The sequence below is a fragment of the Aphelocoma coerulescens genome, chromosome 10 (genome assembly GCF_041296385.1).
Source record: "Aphelocoma coerulescens isolate FSJ_1873_10779 chromosome 10, UR_Acoe_1.0, whole genome shotgun sequence".
Taxonomy (NCBI): Eukaryota; Metazoa; Chordata; class Aves; order Passeriformes; family Corvidae; genus Aphelocoma; species Aphelocoma coerulescens.
The window spans coordinates 12756446-12782429 of NC_091024.1; the positions used below are offsets into that span (position 1 = coordinate 12756446).

Genomic DNA, 25984 nt, shown 5'->3' on the forward strand with positions numbered 1-25984 from the left:
TTGTGGTCCTGAGCATGTCCCTGAGGGGACTGTAAAGCAGAATCAGAGGGAGGAGTGTCACCAATAGGGGAGAGTTTCCAGAACCACTCAGAAGTAGAAAGGCCCAAATAAACTGACAAGTTAAAAAAATATTTATTTAATGTGAGCTTTTGCACTTGACAAAGACACAAGTCCCAGAAGGTTCAGCAGCAGCAAATGAAACAAAAATTTAATAAACGATGATTCCATCTTGGGGAAATTCATCCAGTAATTGCATTTCCCAGTTACAAAATGGAATACGAAGGCTGAAGGAAGCTCCTGAATTTGGGTTTGGGCAGTGCCATCATGCCCAGCTTCCCAGCAGCTCCCTGCATGCCACCAATGCTCCGGGACACAGAGCTGGCACTGGAGGAAGCTGGAGCCTTCGAGCTCGGCAGCTTCTTGGTCCTTCTGTACCTGCTGTAGCCACTGCAAAAATCAGAGAGAAGGTGTATGTGAGACACCTGTGTCACCTGCCCTGTCCCCTGCACCAGCCTGCACTCACATGGGCACCACCACTGCATGTTCTAGAGGACTACACACTCATTTTGTAAAATTTATTTTTTTTTAATACACATGGCTGCAAACTACCTCTGAAATGCAAACAGTGCAGCTGTTGCTCTGGGATGTACCCAAGGGTGAGCAGCAACAAGTGACACTTCAGAGGCAGCAGCAGTTAATGACAGATATTCCAGTAGATGGGAAAGTGTCAAGGGTGGGACAAAACCTGCTGAGATGAGAAAACCCATTTGCTACAAAAACCAAGGAGCAGAATGATGAAAAATGGGGCAGGGAAGGGGAAATCCTTGGGAAGTGGCAGATCTGCCCTAGAAGCTCAAGACCAACCAACAGCAGATGCATGATACAATCAGAGGGAGAATCTCAATTAACAAGGGGCTGAAGTTCAAATATTCCATCAAATGTTCAAAGTTTTAAGACCTCTTTACAATTTCAAGCAAGGAACCCGGTCAGCCTGCCAATGCTGGCTATGGCAGAACACTGAAATTTAGTGTCCCTGCTTAGCTTGTGGCAGTCAATTGTGAGGACAGCTGTTAAATATCATTCCTCACCAGCTTTTTAAACCAAACATGCAGAAAAGCACAGCAGAGCAGTTCTTACCAGGCACCCAGATAATTTTAACACCAATATTTAAGCCCATACTCAAGAAACTGCAGGGGGATAACTGCAGTTCTGGGATCATCACTATGCTGATGAGGGCAAAGAGAAGTGACAAGTGACTGCAGGCACATACCCTCTGGGGTGGGACTGCTGGCTGCCACCAGCACTCGTCTTTTTCCTCTTGGAATCCCTGGAGTTCAGCGGCCGTTTCCTTTTCCTCCTTTGGTTTGTGTTATTGCCAAAATAGCTGGAGGTTGTACCTGCATCCTCTGCTTCTCCATCGCTCCCCAGGGAGCCAGTGCTCCCCGTGGCTGTGTCCGCACCTGGGCAGGCAGCATCTTCTACACACAGGCAGGGAGGTAAAACTAACTGAGCCAAGGTGTCACCTGAGCCAGTCAGTCACCAGAACACACTGATGGCATCAAAACATCTGTCCTGGCTGTTCCTCACCTCCTCTGCACTGCCCCATCCCTAGTCTTTCAGAGATACCCTGAATTTAGCTAGTGGGAAGGCAGCAAAGAGTTTGGTATGTTCTGAAAGTGATTGCTCCCTTTTGGAATTACTAAACTGTAAGAATTAGTTATTTGTGATTAAAACAAGGTAACTTTTGAATCAAACATCTGCTAGAGGAGGAGAGAAAGGCACTGAACAGGAAGTACATGTTGAGGTACAAAGCACACCTGGAATGGCGCGTTCTGAGTACTTATCCATCACTTTAATTATTTCTGCACCGTATTTCTCCAGTTTGTCTTCTGTGACACCATCGATCTGCAGCAAAACCTCCATGTCCGAGGACAAAGTTTCTGTAACACAATGGAAGCACCCCTCAGACATGTCATACAACTTTTTATAACGATACCCTGAAGGAAATTAATTCCTTTCCACACCCCTCTATGCAGAAGCCCCAAAGGACTTCTGAGAAACCTGACCTTACCTGCTATTTTCTTTAGAGTGGAAGTACTGAAAATATTGAAGTAATGCACATCAAAGACTTTGCCCAGCGTTTTGCACGTGTCTGTAAGTTCACTGAGGCACTGTTTAACCACCTCTTCCCGCTGGGACATCTTTGTCATGGAAGCCCTTTGCCTTCTGATGGCACTGGCACTCTCTGTCTCGTGGAACTCCACCTGTTAAAATGAGCCATCTGTAACTCCTGCCAGGGAGTTCCTGCACACCTTGACTGATAACACAGGAACACAGCACAGGAAACAGAAAGTATACTTTGATGGACCAAAAAAAGCTGTTTAGCCAGTATACATTTTTTAAAATAATTTTTTACAGGCACCACACCCAAGTTTCTTCTACAAAGAGCTGGCAGAGTCTAGACAGAGGGAAAACCTCCCAAGAGCCCAGTTCCCAGCTGGCTTCAAACAGAGGTCACTGGGGTAATGCTGAGGGCTCTGTCCTGCTCCAAACACAGCACTAATGCAGAGGAGGTGTTGCCTCAAGAAACCTGGGATTGTTCCGTGACCTTCATGAAGTGCATCTTCCATCAGATCCCACCAATGACTAGGGAAAAATAGAGTAGAAAATGAAGAAGGGAGTGCTGGTCCTTCTTCCCTTCTTAGCCATCTTTCTGTGGGGGTCAGAACTCTCCTTCACTGTCCAGCAGGAATCAGATGGGGGGGGGAGAAGAGAAAGATTTAAACCTCTTCAAGCCTCTCAAACTCACTTTTTGCCCCACAACATTATTACTGGAATACTGGACTAAGAATTGCATGTGTTGGATTCTGTTCCTTGCATCTATTAGACGTTAGTTCAGCTGGAGGCAAACTGTGTTTAAGCTACCTGAGGGGATATGCTAAAGGAAAACTGCAGCACCTTCCTTAAAACAATGCCTTCAAGAAACTAAATAGTTACACACCTGTAGTGACCCATCCAGCACAGCCTGAGCTCTCTCTCCCAGAATGACATATGCTACTGCCTGGTCATTAGCTGTGATGTACAAATCCTCATCCAGGATCTTGTCCAGGACCAGTTTTCTAAACAGCCTTTCAGCATTGTGCCTGGAATAGGCAGCCCCCTTCCCAAATATTCCAGACTGAATCTTGGCACTCGTTGAACCTGTGCAACAGGAAGCATAGGATGAGCCCCTGATCACAAAGCCCATGTACGTGTGCATTCACAGATCTGTGGGAGATTCCCAAGGCATTCACATTCAAAAAAGCCTTTGAACACTGGAAAACCAATATTATCACTATAGCAACCTGAAATGGATTAAATCTTCAGTTTCATTTATTTTGGATCACTTACCACCAAGTGATTCTTGGGAAGATTAATTTTGCAAAATACACGTTCTTTTAAATGCCTGCTGGCATTGCACAACACTCTTGATTCCTGGTCAGGGATTTGTGCACCATCTTATTCAGGAGTTTCTGGGAGAACGGACTCACCTAAGAAAATGTCCACCATCATGTTCAGGGTGTACCTGCCAGAGCCTGGATTCCTCTTCCCATTCATCCGCCCCGCTTGCCCGCAGTGCTCTCGTACAAACCGCACAATGTTCTTCACATCCTCCGTCACATCCCTTGATTTATAATCCTGTTAAATCAGACTTGATTAGGACATGCTATTACATGTTTGTGCCCTAATCCAAGTTGTTACTGACAACCTCAGTTTTCATTATCAAGCTTTTCTCAGCTGTGAATTGAGTTTGTTCCAAATAAAGAAACAGTGATTTTCTAGTTAGTAACCTACAGTGATACAGTCACAGGGATTCTGGATGTGATAATACAAAACCAGTCCTACTGATTGTATATAATCTCCGTGGAGTTATTTGTGCAGAGTGAGGTGCAAGATTGCTGGGTAAGTACTGGAAATCAAGGTAAATCATTTGGAAAGCATTCTTGTAATTATTCCACCATGCTCTAGAACCTACACTTCCAAAATGCATTAAATGAGACTGAATATGCATTATCCTGGTCAAATTTGGTTCTAATCACAGTTATATAAGGGAATGCTTTGAACAAAGAGCTGAAAAGCAATATCCACAGGTACAAAACTAATCAGGATCCCTTCCCTGCCTGCCTCCACAGTTGCCTTCCCTTTCTGCTCCTGCTCCTGTCACTCAGTTTGCATAACCCCAAACGTTTGGACCACCTTCAGCACAAGCATAACATAATGTGGCCCTCATGCTGCTCTGGCAGCACAAAGCTGCCCTGAAAACATCAGGACAGGAACTGGAGGGATTTCCCCATAGCCATTGCAGTGGATCTGATATTAGCTCCTGCCTCCCACAAGGAACATCCTTATGCCTCTGACAGGAATAGGAGCATCACAAGTCCATGGTTAAACCCTGAAAATAACTGAACGCATCACAAAAATACAGGACTTTTATTCCTTTTCTCCATTTGCCTTCCCAAAGGTCGTGTAACCACTTTTTGATGCAACTAAATACAAAATCGGTTTAACACCACTAAAAATAAAACCTGTGGGGTTTACCTTCTTTCTACTGCAGTTATCACAAATCACTTCTGGGTGATCTTTGCAGAAAGTGGGGTTGAAATTGGTTTCCCCGAAGTAGGCGAGCAGCTGGACGCGGCGGCACTCGACCACGTTCTCACAGTAGTGCACCATGCTGTACAGGTTGTTGAAGTGGGTCTGCCTCGTGTGGCTGTTCCCATCCTTCTCCACTGAAACACAGCAAATTCAATGCTGTTTGTTAAAGCTGCACCTCTGCGTTTTCATGGGCTGTCAGCCAAAACACAATATTGGCTTTGCTTAAAAAAAATGAGCGGGTTAGTACAGAACTGATGTAGGACAGATTTTATCTCTGATGTTTTAGAGAATGGAGAAGGGAAATAAGCCTAGAATTACAAAAGTCAAGAGAAGGATGTGACAGGATGAGAGGAAGTGGCCTCAAGTTGTGTCAGGAGAGGTTTAGATTAGATATCAAGAACAGTTTCTTCATAGAAAGGGTAGCAAATCGCTGGCACAGGACGCCCTGAATGGAGTCACTATCCTTGGAAGTGCTCAAAAAACATGTGGATGTGGCACCTGAAGACATGTTTTAGTGGTGAACAGTGGGGTGGAGCTGGTCTGATAGTAGGACTTGATGATCTTTAAGGTTTTCACAACCTTAACAATTCCATTGTTCTGTGAACCAAAGTGGTTTTGACTAAAATTAAGTCCAAGTGACAAAAATCCTGCTCCTGACACCTGAATGAAAACCATCCAGGTAAGGATTCACAGTTGTCCCCTCCTTGCAATACTAAACTATCCACAGCACTTGTAAAAGAGAAATAACACAGGCTAAATGAGACCAGTGACAATGTGACTGCTCTAACGTTGTCTCCAAGTTTCCAGAGGAGAACTTACTCAGAATGAGCCTCCTCAGCCTGGTCACATCACTGTAGCTGTAGAAGAGCAGGCAGTGAGACATCTCTCCATCCCGCCCAGCTCTGCCGGACTCCTGGTAGTAACCTTCTATGGATTTGGGAAGGGACGCGTGGATAACGTAGCGCACGTCGGGTTTGTCAATGCCCATTCCAAAGGCAATTGTTGCACATATCACCTGGGAAGAAGATTATAATGTTCTAGACATACATTATGGAAATTACTCCTGCAACACTGCATGGAAAGCAGACAAGTGACCTGGATTAGGAAACCTGGAGGACCCAGAATGTCAGTTGTAACAGTGCAGAACAAGTACAAAACAGCAACACTTCCCCTCCTGTCAGCAGAGCCACTCCAGACACAGGAAAAACCCCAAATTCCAGAGAGTGCCAGGAGCTGTTGCTGAAGCCCTGCACTGCTCACGTCCTCCCTGCTGGAGTAGCACACCTTGGTGCAGTGCTACAACCTTTTATTCACAAAATTCCCAGTGAAAGGTGGCTGCTGTGCCCCAGAAGGTCTGTTGGGATCAGTTATTCAATACTGCAGACATTTGGTGATAACACTGCACAACTTCCCTTCCATTTCCCAGGCCAAGAGGGATAAAAGTGCCCAAATTTTCTTCCCTTTTCCACCTGTTTTTTTTTTCACCTGGCATCCTTCCTGATTAACCCACTTCTGCTGCACAAGATCCCTGTTGGAATCGGTGAGGCCGGCGTGGTAGGCCAGGGCAGCCAGCCCCTCCTTCTGCAGGATGGCTGCTGTGGTGTCACATTCATGCCGGGAAAGGCAATAGATTATCCCAGAGTCATCTGCAAATAGATAGGAAAAGAAATCTGGCCTACAATACGGTTTTATTCTCTTTCCCTGCTCAACAGTCAAACCTGCCAAGCAGATACCAACCCTCCCCATTGGAATAAAGATAATATATAAATATAACTGCTTCACTATAGAACTTATTTTACCAGTATCAGATAGTCTTGATAGTTTTTCCTACCCAGTCTTTAGGGGCTTTTGGTGAGGTGGAAAAAAGAAATGTTTTCCTCATCAGCATTGTGCAATCTCAGGATTTAGAATACATGAACAAAACCTATATAATTCAAGGGTTGGAGCAGTTCAGTCAATGCTCTCTGAGGGTGCAGTACAGGAGCAGCTCTGAGGGAGCTTGGTGTAATCAAGTTCCAGCAGCAGGAGCTGCAGGACTCCAAAGTGAGCCTAGAAAGATGGGAATCTCTGAAGACAACTTGAAGGGGAACTGCAGATAAGCAGACCAACACAATTTAACAATTAAGATATTGGGTGACCTTCATGCTCTGAAGACATGATGCTAAAAGCTCTGTCAGGCTCCAGAAAAGTTATTCAAGAGCATCACCATAATTTACTTTTCCATCTTAACTTAAATTCTCAACTTGAGAATGCACATAAACCCGATTCCCATTTTCAATAACATCACTTTACCTTGATCTTGCTTTTCTGGTAAATATATCATTATTACAGCATTATAAAAGCTTTTGCTGCCTTGAGAAGTGGTTCACGAAAAGGCCTGTGGGCACCATGCTGCTCAGTACTCACGGGGGTGATATTTTTTAATCCATTCCAAGCAATCCATCGCCACCTTCTTTGGCTTCTTGGGCAACACATCATATTTCAAGTTATGCCTGTTGAAGCTCATTGTAAACCTGAAATGTGACAGTTCATGGTGCTCATCAGCCTTATGGGTATAGTTACATTGTGTTAAACAGCTTCCTTCATCATGCAAGGAAGGGCTTGGCAAGTTTTCTATTTCTTATGTTAATATTTTGCATCTACCTCCTATTAAATTCCATGCATGCATTTCATTTCATCAGATACAGCTACCCAAGGATTTCAGATGGACCTGTGATGCTTTTTTTTACTTTACTAAGTTTTCCACTCAAAATTTCTGTGGCACCAACAAACAGTTTCAGAAACCTGCTGAGCAACTCACACTTGTGGTTTCAGCATCTCGAGCTGATTCTGGATGTCCTTCTGCACGCGGGGGTTGGCAGTGGCAGTGAGGGCCATCATGGGCACAGAGCGGAACTTTTTGCGGAGCATGTTCAGGCGCTTGTAGTCTTGTCGGAAGTCATGGCCCCACTGGTTGAAAAAACAAAATTTAAGTATAACAGAGTAAAATGCTCCAACTGAGTCTTTTGGCATTCCTAAAAACAAGTGGAGGTTTTACCTGGCTGACACAGTGAGCCTCGTCAATGACAAAACGTGCCAAGAGTTTCCTGTCATAGAGGTTCTCCAGGGCGGACATCAGTCGGCTGCTGGCACACACCTGGGACACACCAGCAGTGGCAATGGAAAGCAAAAGACCTGGGCTAAAAGGGTCAGCTGGTCTGACTGAGAATGCAGAAACAACTGTCCTACGCTGCAGAATTAACCTGCACTGCACAGGCAAACCTTCAAGGCACAGAGATGATGCCGGTCAGGTGCGTTTCAACCAAGCAGCTGGTGTGGGATTCCCATGAGGTTCTGGGATCACCTATCCTGAGGCCCCTCACTCTGACGAAATTTCAGTAAATTTTAAATTACTTATGTCAGGAAACACAGAAAAATAATGCTGAAGAGAGAAACACAACCAGCACACTAATCAGCCCTCTCTTACAAAGCTCTTGTGCAATAACATATTTTTAAGGCAGCATATAATGCAGCCCAAGGTAAGATCTGGCAATCTCCTATCACCCTGACAGTGCTGTATTTTTCCTGTATTACCCTATTCAGAGCAGCCTGGCTTTAGTAGTTACTGGACAGTGATTAACACTAATATGTGGCAAGATAGATTGAAAGAGGTGGGCATGGGAGTTTAAGAATTTAAATTTTACGGACATACTCAGTTCTTATTCTTGGCTAATTACTGATTGAAATTAGCTACATCCGTATAGATTCTTAATGAATTATCTATCACCTGTCTAACATTTTTTCCCCAGAAGCCTACTCTGAGTGCAGTCTTTCAGCACCTCACAGCAATCCCCCCCTTGTAGCCCCTATGGTTTTACAACTGAAGATGAAGTACAGACCTTCTCGGGGGTGACATACAGCAGCTTTATGACAGGGTCTTTCTTTGACAACTGCATGTATATTTTTGAGGCATCAGCATCTGTTCTGTCACCAGTCAGGTATGTTGCAGCAATCTATATTAAAAATATATAAATACATATATTGACAATGTAGCCCTACCTCTCATTACAAACCAGTTCCTAAGCAGTCAGCCTTGGGAACACACATTTGGGAACACACATCTGAGCACCCCGGGCTAGGGGAAGGTGTCACTGCCTGTGGTGAGGGGTGAAACGATGGACTTTAAGATTCCTTCCAACCCAATCCATTCTGGAACCCTGTAATCTCCTGCACCTGCATTTCTGCTCTGTGTATCATGTTTCCAAAGAGGTTTAGCACCTCCAGAACCCCCCTAACTCAGGAACTCTTAGTGCTCATTCCCACTGCAGTCAGGCTGCTCCTGTGTAGGTGAGTAATTACAATTCTCAGTATCTCAGAACCAGCATCTGCTCTGGAAAACACAGCTCTAACACCCAACACAGGAGCAGCAATAAATCCAGCGGTCATGCTGCCAAGATATTCAAGTTCATCCAATTTAGTTCTTCCCAGGCAACTTTCTGTGCCATTCACAGTGTCCATCTAATCAATTTATGCAGTTTATATTTGAGAGACACAAGATCTGCTGTAAAATTTCAGATTTCTAATCCAGTTACCTGCAGTTTCACTCAATAAAGCTGCTGGAACTTACATCTAAAGTCTTCAGCTTCTGAACCTGATCAATGATCAGTGACCTCAGTGGAGAAATAACGATAGTGACCCCAGCAGAGACACAGGCTGGTAACTGGTAGCACAAGCTCTTCCCACCTCCTGTGAGGATGAGACAGAACACAATGTTGGATATCAAGAGAAAAGGGATGGAGACCTATTTCTTATTTCCCATTTTACAGCACTTCTGGAAGCAATAAATTTCTACCAATGCCTGCCACAAAGTGCCACCTGTAGGATAAGAAAGAGTTACTTTGTGAATTATTATGGAAGGCAGAAATTCAATCCCCTCACTCAAAATACCCCAGTGCAAAAATACTCCTGAAATCCTGCAGCCACAGAATTCCAGCAGCACAAAGGCACAGGGGAAGAGAAAAGCTTGTCCCAAAGCTTGCAAAAGGAGCTGCAGGTCTGTAGCCTGTGCTGTGGGGGCACATACCTGTGGGCATGAGGATGAAACAATCCTCCCCCAGCAGAGCAGCATTGATGGCCTCCAGCTGGTTTGTCCGGAAACAGTGCAATCCAAACTTCTTGTGAAATATATTCATCATTTCTTCAGAATGGGGAAATTTCATACCCTTGAAACGCTCCAGTGCAGGGTTATGAACCACTGGATCTAGGAGCCAAAAAAATGTAATTAGAGTAAGTTATGACATAAGTTATGGAAGAACTTCTTCCCTGTGAGGGTGGGGAGGCCCTGGTACAGATTTCCCAGAGAAGCTGTGGCTGCTCCTGGATCCCTGGCAGTGTCCAAGGCCAGCCTGGATGGGGCTTGGAGCAACCTGGGATAGTGGAAGCTGTCCCTGACATGGCAGGGGGTGGAATGAGATGGTTTTTAAGATCTCTTCCACCCCAAACTATTCTGTGACTCTGATTTTCACCTCCCCTTTCGCCAGCCTGTCCCTACATTAACCCGAAATGGGCCCCAGGGGGATTGAGTTTGCTTCCACAAACCCATTTTGGAACATTATGCAGCAAAAACCATTGTACAGCCCTGAAACAAAAACTGCAGAATCATTATTTAACTAAAACACAGAAACACCCTCATTTCCAATTTTAGCAGCTTCATCTTCCAGCAGCCTGAAACCTGCACAGGAAGGGAATATTCTAGTTCAGCATCATTTGGAGGAAAAAAAGTTCCAAGATGACTTTGCAAAAAAGGAACCAAAAGAAACTTCCACAGAAACAAAAGGCATTGATGTGATCTGTAGTAAACTCGGTCTTAGGTTTAAAAAGAAATGACTAAGAATTTAAAAATTGAAAAACCCAATAATCCTCATGAATATAATTTACCTGGATGGTTCTTTGTTGCCATCAGGAAGCCTGGCTTTGGAGCAGCAGGACTGGATCCCACAGTTGACCCTTTGGCTCTGGACATAATCTTGGACAAGAGGGATTTGGCAGGCGGCCCTTCCCTGACAGGCTGACACAACGGCGTCGATGGTGCCTCGGGTGCTGAAACAGCCACCGAGCTCTCCCAGTCCTCATCAAAGTCATCGATGTCAAAGTGATCCAGGTCGAAGTCGAGATCATTTGTACCCAAGCTGTTCCCTACAGGACTGGCAGCGGGAGCTGTGCTCCGAGCCTTCAGGGTTGTGCTGGTCAGGGGCTGGTTCCCACTCCTCGTTCCCGGACTTTTGTCCCAGCTGCTGTCACAGGACTGGAGGCTGAGCCTGAGGGAACCTCCCTCCCTGCCACTTCCCTTGGGAAAAGGCAGTTCTGCAGTTCCTGGGCAGGGGATCTCCTCAGCACTTTGCTTTGAAGCACAAGAGGTGTCCAAGGTTTGGTTTGTTTTGGCAGAAAAGTTGCTGGAATGAACAGAAAGCACCGATGGGAGGTTTGTGGATTTGGGGGAGTTTCTGTCAGAACTGAAGCTCCAGCTTGGGCCAGAACCTGGACCAGTACCAGGACACACACGAGGGCCCTGCTCCGTGGGAGACTTCCAGCTTCTAGGAAAAGTGATGTTTATGCCATTTTGGTTCAAACTGACAGAATTGGCCAGCAATTTTCTCCTGAGAGAGATAACAAGGGAAGGAAGATGGAAAAAAAAATATATTTAGTCACAAGCAATGATTTACCAAGTTCTACAACATTCATTAAACAGTTTTGTCTCACTGCTATTAAACATATTAACATATGGTGGGGTTCCATCGTGTTCTGAGTCATCATGTTTGAAAACGATTTCAAACAAATCTAGGGAAGAGAGAATACCACCAGAAGAAACTAATGACAAAATTATGACATCATCTCTACAGACATAAAATAAAAGAATTCCGAAAAGCAAGGAACAGATCCAGGCAAGGTAGAACATAAAAAATAAATCCTTAGAGGCAAAACCTGAAGTTAAAAGTATGCCTGAACCAAATTATGCTTTTAAGTACTTTCTAAAGTCTATGTCTGACTCCAGCAATGAGAAATAAAAGAAGTTGTTATACTGAGAACATTTACAGAAGCTCATAGTCCCAGCCCAGGAAAAACCTAACCAAAATCCCAACTTTGTCCATGTAGTGTGCCATCAGATAACGCAGGAGACAAAGCAGCAGGTTGTGGTACCAATAATTACATGGGAAGACAACAAGTTCAGGGATATTAGGAGGAATCACCATCCCTGTAGTCAGCGAGAGGGGAGACAACACCAACCAAATGCCTGTGGCACAAGAACTGAGGAGGACACCTGGTAGGTCACACCACACCACACCACACCACCTGTTTCTCCAGAAGCACCTGGTACCAGGCACCTCCTCAGACTGCCTGTGGCACTGTGGCACTTCCATCTGGCAGAACACAGGGACCACTAACACTTGCAGCAGTTTGGGGTACTTTGTCCCTTCCCTCAGTCAGTAATTCCAAGCTTTTTAAAGCCCCTCCTGCCTCGTTCTCCAGTGTACTGGGGACACCTGCAGGCAGCTCCCTGCTGCACACAGAGCTGTTCCAGCCTACCTGAGGTCCCTGTGCTGGAGCAGGGCTCTGGCGCAGCCCAGGGCCTGCAGCTCCTGCAGGGGGATGGCATCCACCAGCTCACAGATGGCCTCCATGACTCCGTACAGCTGCCGGGCCACGGGCACAGCCTCACCTGGCACAGGGAGTGAGTTCAGCAGTCATTTTCATTACAAGAGGTGTCAAGGGGATACCACTCTCCCAGAGGACAGTACATTGCAGTAAATCAGTCTAAACAATTTACTTCCAATGTATTTTTAGTTCATTTGCATAAAGAAACTGTTTCTGTGTGCAGGAACTCAACAAATCTACATATTTTTGCCTTCAACTTCTATTATCTATTATCCAACTATTTATGTCAATCCTCCACCTATAGATGTTAATTCCCCATCTGTTAGTTAATGCTCATGGATTACATAGGATAATAAATAGTTGCAAACTATCCCCAAAATCAGAGATATGAAATTCCAAAACATTTTGTGTACCTGAATCCCCTGCACTAGGATCACCTCCAGGATGTGTTGTGGGAACCTTCTCCTGCCTGGCCTCGGAGCTACCAGCTGTGCATCTTCCACCAGTGGGAGAGTCTCTGAAAATACTGCTAACACCAAAAGAAAAAGCTACTAAAATACAGATATCTGTAAATTGAGGCATTTCCATAGAACAACAGGATTTAAGATGTGTGAAAAAGATAAATTCCTGAAGGCCCAAGAGCTGAGCAGTCACTCATCCTGCGTACCAACGTGTCGAATCTTGCCCCAGAAATTTTCTCCCATCCCACTACAAAAGTAACTCTGCTTTTTTCTGAAGTGAAAGCCACCTAAAACATCTGCCATAAAATTAGTATTTGATAAAACATTAATTGCAGCTGCCAACCGTTAACCCGCCAAGCAGCAAAGAGACACAAACTCAATCTGTACCTTCTTAACAAGCAGGAGTTTTGGGTCTTTTTTGGTACTTTTCTAATCACACAACAGACAGATGGTTTTAGCAGTGAACTCTGATTACCTGACACTTTGTACAGAAGGGGAGAAGGGAGGCAGCTCCTCCTCAGGGGAGGGAGGGATGACGTCCAGGTCATCCTCCTCGAGCTCAGCACCTGCCAACGGCCAGGTGACCTCATCCAGGGTTGAGGGGCTGTTCCCAGACCTCTGTGGCTCCTGGCCCTGACCACCTTCAGCAGCAGCAGCTGCAAGAGAAGTGGATTAATATTGCTGGGTAACACTGTACACTCAGCCTGCCACAAACAGAGGAGGGCAAAAATTAGCAGCCAGATTTCAAAACACTTGTTTGATACAGTTTCTGACTTTTAAAGGATAAAACTTACTGCTCCCTTTTCTCCCCCATTATCATTAACTTATAAAAATTAATTTCACAGAGAAAGGAAAAGACAACAAAATATTAAGAACAGAAATACAGTTCACAAATCTTTTCATCACTCAGTGTAAGGGAAGCATCCCTGAACACTCTTTGATGTTGCTCAGTTGTGTAAACATGTTAATTTCCCAAATAAAGGTCCAAAGTTTCAAAACACAGCAGGTAAGGAATCTAAAATAGAGCAGTTCTGTGGGACAGAGCTGCCAAAGCAATGACAGGCAGGAATTTTGTGATCATAATTGAAGGTTGGAGTTATTTTGTGGTGTTTATTATGTTTGCATTAAAAAATAGAGAGAGACCACTTTTTCTGGTTTAATATTTCATTTAAGTATATGATTTTATGTCTCTCCCGTATGAATTTTATAACTGCTTTTCTCTCTGTAACATCCCTATAGGTTATTGATCGTTTCAGGAATGCCATGTGGGAAGTCTTGTAACTCCAGTACATGAGCAGCTGCTACTCCTGCACCGGCAGAACGCCGCACTGCTTCCAGGCTGGGGGTACCCAAACCGAAATCCAGGGCTGCTTGTCAGTCACGAGCACACAGCTCCCTCTGATGACTGACCAGTCAAGCCAAGCCCTCTGGGTGCAAACACAGATCTCCTTCCAGCTCAGTGGTACCTTCAAACACCCCCTTACCTGGGCGAGCCCCTGCCCTGTCCGCATCCAGAAGGGGGTCAGCAGGTGACTCCTCCCGAAGGCCGTCCCCCGCAGCCGTGCTCCCGCTGCAGGGAACCAAGTCCTCCAGGCAGATCAGAGACTGCTGCGAGCAGGGTCGCTGCTCGGAGTCGGGCGCTGCCTCCCCGCCGCGGCCGCCGGGCCCCGCGTCCTCCCCCGCGCGCCCTGGAGAGCCGGGCGAGGCCGGGCGGGGGCTCGGCCGCGGGGGATCCTTGCGGGGGGCTCGCAGCCCCTTGGGGGACAGGACGGACGGCCGAGAGAATTTCTTTTCGATTCCCGACAGGTCAAAATCGTCGATATCATCCCACTCATCGCCGATGATGATAAAGGGGCCAGCAGCAGAACCGGGACCGGCCTTCCCGGCGGGAACAGCGCTCCCCGCCCTCGCCCCGGGAACCGCGGGGCCTTCGGACGCCTCGGGAGCCGCGGCGGGACCCCGGGGGGCACAGGCCGGCTGGGGGCCGGGGCCGCGGGAGGGAACAGAGCTCCACGCCGGCGCTTTTCTGTCCGGCAGGGCCGAGGCGGGCAGAGTCAGGGAGGTGTTCACGTCCTTGTCCCTCAGCACCGAGGCGGCGGCGAGGCCCCGAGGCGCCTTCTTGAAGGTGAAGCCCCTGCAACGAGAGGAGCGCCCGTCACTTCCCGGGCGCTGCAGCCGCCCTGCCCCGCTCCCCACCCCCGGTACTCACGACGGGCGGTCCCGCGGCGGTGCCGGGGCGCGGAGGGCTCCGCGGGCCGAGTGCCGCTGCAGCTGCTCCCGCAGGTTGTTCTGCGGCACCGCCGCCATCGCGGGGCCGCCCCGCCGCCAGGGGGCGCTCTGCGCGCGGGCCACCTCCCTCCGGCGCCGCGCGCGCTTCGCATTCGGCGCCAAAACGGCCCCCGCGCCCCCATTGGATGGGGGCGGCAGGACGGAAGTGGCGCTGAAGGGGCGGGCACCATGGCGGGGGCAGGCGCGCGCCCCGCCCCGCCCCGGAAATGGCGGCACCGCCCTCAGGCCGGGAGGGGCGGAGAGGCCCCGGCCCCCGCCCCGGCCGAGCGCCGCTCCGCAGCGCCGCGGCTCCCCTCCGTACTCCCGAGAAGCAGGTGACGCTTCGCACCGTCTCAGCGCACGGTGGAACGCGTGGGGAGGCCGGAGCCCCTCAGCCTCCCCACCCCCCCCCACTCAGAGCTCACAGCACAGCGCTCCGGTGACGAGGCAGCTTTATTGTCGGTGGCAGCTTTCAGCGTGAAGTAACACAGACGTGCCCCTGCTCACACGCGGATTCATTTCCCCAGCGCCTGTTTCAGAATCGGCACCGAGGTTCTCGCGTCTTCACTGATGGGTTAAAGAAAAGTCACCCGTTTCTTCTCTATGTGCATTAAAATATCCTATTTTTTAATACAAAAAAATAGCAGACATTCCATGAAAATAGATAAAGCGTACAAATTACAGCATTCACTCATCCTTCCTTTAGAGAACCGGGAAATTGCCTTCAAAGAAAATTTTAAAATCGCTAAAATTTACACCTGGTGATTGCAAAAAAGCCACCCGAAGGACGGGGGGAGCTCTGTGTACCCTAAATCTGTACTTGTGTGGTTTCTCAGCACCCAAGTGGCCCCTGCTGCCCCTCCAGGTGTCCCGGGTCGGGACAGGTGGATGGAGGCACGCCTGGGAACACAGGCTGGGAGCAGGAGGAGGGAACCTGGCACCGGCACAGGAGCACGCGTGGGTTTGGCTGAAGAGAGGAGGCACAGCTCTTGCTGCTGCAGGAGGTGTGTGCAAGCCAAGGAACCTGCCTGCAGGTAACACCTTTCAGCAGGCAGGCGTTGCACCTTGTTCTCCCTTTCGTCATTTCAGCGCTCAGAAATTGGAAGACGATCAGTCAACTCCAGCCCTGTCCCCTGTCTCCAGCCTGCACTGCCCTCCTACACCTGAGGAACAGGGTAAGAGGCACAAGCAGCGAGACCACACATGTTCTTGCCTCGTTCAATAAGGAAATACCTAAAAAAGAGAGAAGTGGGTGTGAGTGAGCGTTCCCTCCTACGGCAGAGCCAGCATGGCAGGTAAGGGTGGGGAGGCCCTGGCACAGGGTGCCCAGAGAAGCTGTGGCTGCCCCATCCCTGAAGTGTCCTAGTCTAGGCTGGATGGGGCTTGGAGCACGCTGGGATAGTGGAAGGTGTCCCTGCCCATGGCAGGGGGTAGGGGGTGGAACAGAATGGGCTTTAAGGCGCCTTCCAACTCAGACCAGTCTGGGATTCTGTGAAGGTGACTGCTCTCTCTGTGCCAGCCCCTTCCTCATCCCAGCCCAAGGAGCAGATACCTGTGACAGGGCTGGAACTGCCCGCAGCTCTCCAGGCAATGCCATTCCCTGCCCCCTTACACCCTGCACTAGCAGAATTAGCACCTGACTCCCAAGAATTTCACCTGCAGTTGGAAACACTTGTGAAGCTGGAAACTCGCTCCTGGCACAACCTGTTCTCCCCCAGCCATTAGACCAGGAGAGAGAAGCCAGGTGAACCACTGCCTCTGGACAGGCTGGCTGAGCCCTAGGGACCACAGCAGCTCCACTGATCCAAGGCTCTGCTTGACCAGTCACCCCAGGACTGGCTTTGTGAGCCATGCCACCACCCAGACTGGGATGAGTCTCCGTGTGTCTTCCCACCTGCTGAATTTCAGCTGGAGAGCATAAGGGTGGCCTGGGGCTGAGAGTGAGTGGAATCCCAGCACGTGGTGTCTTTCACCAGGTACAGGCAGAGCATGGTGGGCACCAGGACCCCCTTACCCCTCCATGCCCCACAGCCGGCCCCAGGAGTTCTTGACGATCCAGTAAGGAGTCCCATTCTCCTCTCCATAGCCCACGGCCAGGACAGCGTGGTTCACCTTGTCAGGGGTGTGTTCACAGCGTGGGCTGCAGGGAAAATAACACAGATGTGTTGTGTGAAAAGCAGCCTGTAATTAGTCAGGGATTAGTCAAGCCAGCAGTCTTGACTACACTCTGCAAACAGAACTATGGGATGCTCTGAACTCCCAGCTGTGGAGAGTAGGGAGGGAAGCCAAGGAAAGGAGACACTGCTCTGTTTCTCCACTCTGAAATTACCAGCCATATATGGATGGAGTTAGGGAATCCATGGACTTTTGAGCTCCCAGCCCACCAAGACAAACTACAGTGCAAAGGAATTTTCCCAGTGGAAACCAGCAGCTCTTAGCGCCTCCCAGTGCTGGTTTGTGCTGCCCTGAAGTTCAAGGGCACTGTTTCATGTTTTGCACAGGAACAGCAAGCTCTTGGGTCTAAATACATGTTTCCTCTAAATTTTCAACCTTTAAACTGCACTTGCTGAAAGCTGCTGCCTGTGGCATGAAACAAGACAGCTCATGGTACATGCTCCCACCTCAAGAGCATCTATTTTTAAACATTTTCAAACTGCAGCACAGGAAAAGATCAATAATCTCCACCTCAGATTTTCTTTTTTTGATCTGTTAACAGCTGCTCTGGGCTGAAAGCACTGGAGCAATTATTCCGTGCACTCTGACTTTAAATCCACCTTGGAGTGTAAATCCACAGGGTAACTGCTCCTGGCATGTTCCTCAGACCATGTCCCTGCCCTCATAGCCCACACCTGCCCAGGCTGGCAGTTACCTCTGGCATCACTTTGGTCCAGCAAAGCCACTGGAACCACCATCTGCTCCTTCCTGAGAGCTCCCTGGGGCAGATCCCTCAGGCTCAGACTCCCCCTTTCATTTTCCCTGCAGTTCTACGTCACTGAAGGCTCCTTACTCCAAACATGCACTTTCCCCCTTGCTGGGCTAACAGCATCTGTCCTGCACAGTCGGCTCTCATCTTTCCAATGTATATTGATCAGCCTTTCAAGTGCCTTTTTGACCTGGCCATGGAGCCGACACCACACTCGAGACTTGCTGGGTCATTTAATATCCCAAACTGTTTTTTCTCTCTGCTGTTCCTCCTACCTGTCCAGGAGAGCACCACATGACAGGACTGAGGTGCTGCAGAACCGGCCCTGTGGAGAGCAGTGATGCAGGACCCCACCTAAAAGCACAACCTGCAGAGGTGCCAGCTCAGGTGTAGGGAAAGGGCAGCCACACTTCTCACCACCACCTCTCTGAGCTCTAGCACTGCAGGAGCTCCCCTGATGCCTTGGAAAATCCACTTTGGTTGGGGCTTACCCTAGGCAACCAGATGTGTTCAGCTGCCACAGCTGGGCTGACCCTCTCACTGTCCCAGCTCAGACACAGATCAGCCCTGGAACAGGCCCCCCCAGCCCTGAGGTGAGCTGCAGAAAAGCCTCCCAAGCTCCCAGACTTGCTGACCTTCATTCCACCACAATCTCGTCTCCAGGATGGACAGGTTCCTAGCAAACAGCCCTGCCCCCTGTGCTGCACTCTCATCCTGTCAGGAACCAGTAAATCAAGGCTCCATTTACTAATTTGTTTCTGTTTTAACTTAAAAGGAAGTGTGAGAATGCAGTGCAGTGTTCCTGCATCCAGCAGGAGAAACAGGGATGCACGTGATTTCAGCCCTACACGTTCCCCTTGCCCTCACCCCACCAAATGAGGTTCACACACTCACTTGGAATACACTCCTTTCCTGTAGTGCATGAAGTTACTCGTCACCTCAAAGGCAAAGCTCACTGGGTTGTGCTTCCCCACAGCTTCCACCATGCCGTCCTCATCGTACTGCAAGAAAGGATCCAGGGTCATCCATCATCTGCTGGCTGTGCTGGGACCAGTCCAGGTCCAGCAGCCAGGGCACGGGGGGATGGATAACCCCGGCTTCCTGCATTTAGACAAGGAATCAAGTGCTGAGTTATAAGGTGAGAATTCATCCCAGCCTGGAGGTGCACCCACTGTGGGAAGCAGGCAGGAACCCAGTGCCTGTATTTTGGCTCCAGCGCTTCCTTGGTGCCACCTCCCAAAAGGTGCACAGGAGAGCAGAAGTGTGCACGGCAGCTCGCTCTCTGCCAGGAGCACACAGGCTGCAGCTCCAGCTGCGGAGCCCGGCACGCCTTGGGGCATCCCAGCACCTTCTTGGCACAGCCCTGGAAGTTTGGAAACGCAGCCCTCAGGGCCTCACCTGAGTGATATTGATAACATCCTTGACAAAGGCAATGGCCTTCTCGGGCTGGAACTTGCAGGTGCCGTTCTGTGGGGACAGAGAGGAGTTGTTGGAGCCTGTGCTGGGCCCTGCTCCGCCGCAACGGCCTGGGCTGCGCTGGGAATACCTTGGCTCGGTACGGGTAACTGTCCTCCCCCATGAGCCCTTTGTTGTACAGGATGTACTCAAAGGCTTGGCTTGGCAGGCCCCTGCGAGACAACACAGCTCAGTTAGGATGGTAACAATTAATTAGGATGGTAATGATGAATTTGGATGGTAACACTGCAGCTTATGCAGAGCAAAGCCATCAACATTCCCCGCTCTGCAGATCACTCCCAGGAGCCAGGGAGATAGGGGAGGGCAGCATCTATCCCAGAGCCTCCAGAGGCACAAACTCAAACTCCAGTCTGTTCCTGCAGCTTCTCCCTGCCTGGGATTCCTTGCCTGGCCCACCAGGCTGTCTGGCATGGTCAGATCTCACTCTCCAGGTACCAGATCCCTGAAGAGCACCAGGAGCCCTGACAGCATGAGGTCAGCCAGCCCACACAGCACCAGCCTCATGTGCTGAAAGGTGTTTCTTGGTGCCCTCTGCCCAGCCTGGGTGGGGGATGATAAGAGACCCACATCTCCAGCAACCAGCTGCTCCCTTCCCTGGCCACCTTCCAGATGCACATCTCAGGAGGGAAGACAAGAGAGCATGATCAGGGAGTGCTGATGTGGAAACGCCTAAGGAGGAGTCACAAGAAAAATAAAAAGCACCAAGAGTGGCTTTGCTCAGCTCCAAGCGTCCCTCTGGGACCGCTTATCTCACAGAAAACAGAAGTTGTCAGAAAGCTCTATTCTCTGCCTTCTCTAGCAAAGCCACGAGGAACTTCCCAAAGGGGAAGCTAAGGTTTCTGTGGGTTCTTCACGGTGCCATGCGACGCGCGTGACCCAGGGGCAGAACAACAGCCAGAACTCCCCTTGCTCTCCCAGAGCCCAGCCTATGGCTGCCGTGTCGGAAGACATGTGAAAAATGTCTCAGATAAAAACTAACAAATGAGGAACAGCAGAGGTTGGGAAATGCTGGAGATTTAGTGAAACATCCTAACCTCTAGGAAGGGTGAAATTAAAATAAGCAACCAAATCCAAAATTGCTTCCCCTGACACACCGCAGCCAAGGGAAGATAAAAACCATTCCATGATGTGGAAGGATCCTGGCACTAGATCTTGAGGAAAGCTGTCAATCACAGGATGTAAGATATTCTAATTTCTGTTCTTTCTGACCCTCCCTGACTTACCCACTGCAGCCGTGGTTGTTGAAGGCCTGGGCACAATCAACCAACTGCTGCTCCGCCTGTGGAGAAGGGTTTTGAGTCAGTGATTATCCCACATCTGTGTTCAGAGTAAGTGACACAAAAAGCAACTGCACAGCAGGAACTGAGAGCTGGTTTATCTGTGCACCTGGCTGTGACAACAACCACAATACTGGTTTACCCATGCATCTGCCTGTTCACCCACTGGGAGTCACCTGGAAATGGCTCCATGTCCCAGGGAGGTAGACAAGGAAGACCTGGAGCCAGCAGCCTGGGATGCCATCCTTATGCCTGCCGGGAATCCATCCCCCCACAGAAGGGCTGGCTGAGATTTCAGTCAAAGGTCAGGTTTGTTTTTAACACACCCAACCCTCAGTTATTCTGGTAAGTTGTGTAAGTGGCTACTGTCTTTCTGGTTCTTCACGAATATAAATCCTCTGGGAGCTGAAAAACCAACATGTCCCCATGTGCTGCCTGCAGTGAGGGGTCCCAAGCCAGCTGGCAAGGCCAGGCACAGCTTCTTTCCCCATGCCTGCTCCCAGCAGCCTCCAGCCCCTCCAGCTTCATCCTGCTCCAAAAATGGCTCTGCCCAAGTCCAGGAAAATCTCTTACCAGAGAGAGCAGCTTTCCCGTGGCAATGGCAATAGCAGACTCCAAACAGCCTGTGGTGGAAAAGGTCCAGCAGCTCCCACAGGCACCCTACATTAGGAACAGGAGAGGAACTGCTATGGAATGTGCTGCAGGCTCACCAGCCTCCCCAAAACACAGGGGCAGAGGGGCACGGCAGGGGTGCAGAGCCTCCACTCCCAGCTGGGCTTGGCCTTCTGCTCAGCCCCTGCCCAGAGTGGCTCTGGGGGACTTCCCCTGTGGCACAGGCACCCAGCACTGTTCCTCGGCCACGGCCCGCAGCCATCAGCCCCTCTCTGGGCATGTCACACACTCCTCACCTGGTTTTTCACAGGTGTCACAAAATTTCCCTTCTTCCTCCAGTCGATAGAGTCGGGATATGGCCCAGAGCTGGCAAGGAAGTTCCCCTTGGTGGCTGAGCAATTCTGCAAGCAAGGCAGGAGGGCTGCGGTGAGCTGCCAGGCCAGTGGCCCAGGACAGCTTCCCTCCCTGGGGTGGAGGGATTGGTTACCAGCCCACACACACTGGCCACTACAGCAGGGAGCCCCAGGCCAGCCCCAGAGGGCACCACCAGCCTGCACCCCTGGCTGCTCAGGGAGCTGACAGCAGAAGTAACAGCTCAGCTGGAGCCAAGGTCGAGGCAGCTGAAAGCCGTGAGGGTGGGAAAGAGGGTTCACCTTGCTCTTACCCCAGTGCTGGTGGCACAGGACGTGACCTTATCAAAGTGGATTGCAGGCAGCACAGTGATGGGTGCTGGCCCAGCAGCGGGTGCAGGTCACTGCAGAAGCCCCACACACGGGGTCCACCTGGACCCCCTCCTTCCCTGCCAACCTGCACTCCCAGCATTTACCTGGGGCTCACTCCACAGGTACAGCTTTTTAAACTCTGCGAAGGTCAGATCCGAGAACTGGTTCAGACCCACTAGAAGGGGGAGAAAGGGGACACTTTGCTCAGCGAGGCTTGGCGCTCAGAACCGGCACGGGCCGTGGCCAGGCAGGGGCCGGAGCTCATACTCTGGAAGCTGTGGTTGCCAGCATTGTGCTCCTCGATGTGCCGTTTGTTGCCCAGGAAGATGCGCAGCCTGCGCGGGTACTCGTCGGGGCCGTACCGCCGGTTGTTCTGCGGGGACATCGCACGTCAGGACACCCCAAACTCCCACCGCTCCCGGGACCCCCGGCCCGGCCCTCCCCGCGCGGCGCAGCTGCCCCGAGCCTCACCTGCAGCATCCAGGCCTTGAACAGCTGCTCCTCTGCGGGAGAGAACGGGGGCGTCAGCGGCGGCACCGGCGCGGCTCTGCCGCCGCCTCCCCCAGCACCGGGGAGCCGGGCCGGGCCGGGCCGAGCCGAGCGGGACCGAGCCGGGCCGTGCCGGCCCAGGCCAGGCCGTACCAGGTCGCCTCCTGCCCCCCCGGTGCCCCTGTACCTTCGGCCGAGGGCTCCCAGGCGGCGGCGGAGGCCAGCAGCGCGGCCGCGGTCAGTAGCACGGGCCAGCCCATGGCCGCCCCGAGCCGAACCGGGAAGGACGGGACCGAGCGGAGCCGACCCGGGCCAAGCCGAGCCGAACGGGGTCGAAATGGGCTGGGCCGCTGCCAGAGGGCGGGACAACGGGTGGGGTGGGCGGGGCACGGCACTGGGCGGGGCACGGCACTGGGCGGGGCACGGTACTGGGCGGGGCACGGTACTGGGCGGAGCACGGTACTGGGCGGGGCACGGCACTGGGCGGGGAATTGGGCGGGGCACGGTACTGGGCGGGGCACCGGGACAGGGCGGGGCACCGGGACTGGGCGGGGCACCGGGACTGGGCGGGGCACTGGGCGGGGCACTGGGCGGGGCTGTCCCCTCCCAGCGGTGGGCGGAGCCCGCGTCCCGGCGGGTCCGGCGTTATCCCGCCCGTAAAACTGTCACAAACCCCGGTTCACCCTGAGATAGAATAGATTTATTAGCAAGAGGTAATCAGGAAACATATATTTTTACAAAAAAAATGGAAATATTTTTTCCCAAACAAGCTGTAAGTTGAAATAGTTTTAGGGTTTGAAAGAGAATTCCCATACCACGAGGTATTGCTTACAGCAAGTGTGTGAGTGGAGCATGCCTGCCACTGCCGGGGAACCGTGTCAGGGACTGTACAATGTAAAAAACCCAGGTACTATTCACAGAATAAGCACTACATTACTATATCCTGCTAGCGGGTGGTTAGCCAGGATTACAGTAGATGTAATAAAAACACTCGTCATCTCTAACTCTACGTCATGGTACTGAGTGGGCACAAGGGTACGGATCTACAGCATATCAACAGGAGCTGGATGCAGCGAGGAGAGGCAAGGGGATGCTTCCATCTTCCCAACTTCAGAGGGACCAGGGCAGCAGCCAGGGCCCCCCGTGCCCAGCCAGCACGAGGGTGGCACACACAGAGAGGGCAGCTCACACCGAGGGACAACCTTTAATGTGTTCCCTTCTCCCACCTTACAGAGTTTGCCGTGGGATGTAACCGCCAGCACTGTCCGAGTGAGAGCTGCTCTGTGCTGCCCAGAGCCCCGTGGGAACGCAGGGCTTACCAGCCCCGTGGGGACACAGGGCTCACCTGCCCCACAGGGACACAGGGACTCACCTGCCCGACCACCAGCCCCCCCAGGAGGAACAAATGACAAAAGTAACATCATCGAAAAGAACCCGGGACTCCAGCGAAGTGTCGATGCGTTAAACCTTAACCAGGGCGGGAAATCCTACGCGAGGTCTAGTGCGGCCTGGGGCGGGGGCAGATTGCTCGGAGAAGCACAGACGTGGGAGTCACTCCAGGGCGTCCATGGAACGAACGGGTATGTACAGTATGGTATAGCGAGTGTACACGGGCGGCCGCCGCCGCGCTCAGGAAGGCAGTTTGGGCTCTATTCGCAGAGAAGCTTCGTAAAGGGTTTCCTCGTCCATCACAAACGACTGATCCAACAGGTACTGCGTCACCTGGGAAACGGAGCGGAGCCCTTAACGGGCTGGGAGAGCACAAACCCCTGAGAACTGAAGCACCCAAACCCTGGTAAATGAGGCGCCTGCTGCAGAGGTTGGCTGAGACCTTTCAGCTCATCACATGTTGGGGCCACCACGAGGCAGAGGCCAGCTGGTGCCAGCACTGGGGGCAGCGGGACACACTCTGCTCCCTGGGGAGGGGTTGCTGCCCCTAAATAGCTGTTTCTTAGCGTGTCCAGGGTGCAACCCCCAGAGCCCTCTGAGCCTGGCCTGACGGCTGTCCTGTCCATCAAAGCTGCCCTCTGCAGCAAGTCCTCTGCTGCAACTGCCTGGGGGTCCACGGGGGAGTCTGTTGGAGCCCCCGAAGCCTACCTCCATCCCCTGCCCCCCGCCAACATACTCCAGCATAGAGCTGCCTGGTACTGAAGGCTTAGATGCTGTGATGGAAGAGGGAGATGAGGAGCAGAGCATGCCCACAACTCTGGGGACAAGGCTGTACCTTTGGCTGGTGCTCGATCTTGTAAGAGGTTTGCTGGAACTGGCGGATCTCCCTTATGATGTGTGAGATCTGTTCAGGGATAAAGCACAGAAGGTGTTCATGGCTCAGCCATCACCTGGGGAACCTATTCCAGTGCCTGGGAGGGCAGGAGCACCCAGCACAGCACAATGCAAAGGGCCTTTTTGTCTCTTCCAGACAGTAGGAGCAACCCCAGGTGTGTGCAGGGGACACATGTGGCTGCCTGGTGCTGCACAGGTGAAGGCTGAGGGGACACAGACCTGGCCGCAACCACATCACCCCAGCCTGGCCCCATACACCCATGCCAGTGGGCTGGAGCACTCACCATCCTCATTTTGGAGAAGTTCACCAGGCCATCCTCAGTGTAGTTCGGGGTGCCCTCCTCGATGAATGCCAGGTCAGTCAGGTACATGCCCAGGTAGGGGACACACGGAGGATCACAACTTCAGGAGTAAACCAGAAAGAAATGAGGAAGGAAAGTACCGTATTTTGGAGCTTGGGGCAGGGTAGGGTAGAAGGGGGCAACTCCACAGTCAGCAGAACTGGAAGGATTCTATCTAATATAGGAAGGCTCTCCCAGGGAAGGCTGCTGGTCTCCTGGGCCTCGTCCCCACCAGCTCAGCAGGACAAGCAAGACCTGTGGCTGTGCCCCTCACAAAGCCATGGGATGCAGGAGGTGAGCTGAGGGCAGCTTTTACAGAGGGTCAGGAAGACCTTTAGAAGCTTCCATGGGCAACCTGGTCTAGTGGAAGGGGGCCCTGCCCAGAGAGGGGTAAGGAGCAAGATGAGATTTAAGGTCCCTTCCAACCCAAACCATTCTGGGATTTGACAATTCTATGACAGTGATGGGGAAAATTTTTCTCTGGTGTCTGGCAGTGATTTTTCCCTTTGCAGTCCCTTTCATTCACATCTTTCCACACGCGGCACAAAGGAGCAGCTCAGTCCTGGGGATCACTTTGCCAGCCACTGTGCTGGGTCAACAGGACACCCTTTAGTGCTGGTTCCGAATGATCCTGGGAGCAGACCTCCAGGTCCCCCCTACCGCAGGCCCCACAACAGCCAGAAGCAGCCATGGGAGAGGAGGAGAAGCACCATTCACTCACTTTTTCAGTGCCTCCCTCAGGTTCTTGAACCTGCCTTCTGATGACACCAGCTTCTGGAGCTTGTCAATCAGAGCCTTTGTCTGCAAGAAACCAAAGTGCTGCACTGTGGGGGCCTGGAAGAACCCCCACTCCCTGCGGCCATGG

At 51.1% G+C, this 25984-nt stretch overlaps 3 protein-coding genes across 6 annotated transcripts in view; all 3 read right to left on the reverse strand.

Annotated features, from left to right (window-relative positions):
• Positions 1 to 108: 108 nt before the first annotated feature.
• On the reverse strand, positions 109 to 15082 carry BLM (BLM RecQ like helicase). Of its 3 annotated transcripts, none has more exons than XM_069025909.1 (21): positions 14938 to 15082; positions 14213 to 14843; positions 13204 to 13384; positions 12681 to 12796; positions 12199 to 12331; positions 10552 to 11270; positions 9698 to 9874; positions 9242 to 9360; positions 8514 to 8627; positions 7673 to 7771; positions 7436 to 7584; positions 7042 to 7148; positions 6121 to 6281; positions 5455 to 5650; positions 4579 to 4769; positions 3531 to 3678; positions 3002 to 3201; positions 2072 to 2264; positions 1818 to 1940; positions 1271 to 1478; positions 109 to 447 (listed from the first exon to the last, which is right to left on the reverse strand). In XM_069025909.1, exons 5-21 carry the CDS (start codon positions 12291 to 12293, stop codon positions 264 to 266), a joined length of 3183 nt encoding a protein of 1060 aa, XP_068882010.1. In that variant the 5' UTR covers positions 12294 to 12331; positions 12681 to 12796; positions 13204 to 13384; positions 14213 to 14843; positions 14938 to 15082; the 3' UTR covers positions 109 to 263. The 3 variants fall into 3 exon arrangements, with proteins under 3 accessions (XP_068882010.1, XP_068882009.1, XP_068882008.1); XM_069025908.1 differs by having other exon boundaries at positions 12681 to 12793; positions 14213 to 14862; positions 14938 to 15071; XM_069025907.1 differs by having other exon boundaries at positions 14213 to 14862; positions 14938 to 15071.
• A 349-nt stretch (positions 15083 to 15431) lies between these two features.
• Positions 15432 to 22853, reverse strand: CTSH (cathepsin H). Its single transcript, XM_069025789.1, has 12 exons — positions 22683 to 22853; positions 22478 to 22509; positions 22274 to 22379; positions 22111 to 22181; positions 21581 to 21685; positions 21246 to 21332; positions 20619 to 20674; positions 19466 to 19547; positions 19318 to 19386; positions 18814 to 18920; positions 17011 to 17136; positions 15432 to 16229 (listed from the first exon to the last, which is right to left on the reverse strand). Exons 1-12 carry the CDS (start codon positions 22753 to 22755, stop codon positions 16154 to 16156), a joined length of 990 nt encoding a protein of 329 aa, XP_068881890.1. The 5' UTR covers positions 22756 to 22853; the 3' UTR covers positions 15432 to 16153.
• Positions 22854 to 23210: 357 nt separating this feature from the next.
• RASGRF1 (Ras protein specific guanine nucleotide releasing factor 1) overlaps positions 23211 to 25984 on the reverse strand; it is a 29638-nt gene continuing 26864 nt past the window's right edge. For both annotated transcript variants that reach the window (XM_069025788.1, XM_069025787.1), the window contains 4 exons: positions 25841 to 25920; positions 25063 to 25180; positions 24720 to 24788; positions 23211 to 24217 (listed from right to left, as the gene is read on the reverse strand). In XM_069025788.1, coding sequence (XP_068881889.1) covers positions 24125 to 24217; positions 24720 to 24788; positions 25063 to 25180; positions 25841 to 25920 — 360 coding nt within the window. In that variant the 3' untranslated portion in view covers positions 23211 to 24124. The remainder of the gene's footprint in view (positions 24218 to 24719; positions 24789 to 25062; positions 25181 to 25840; positions 25921 to 25984) is intronic.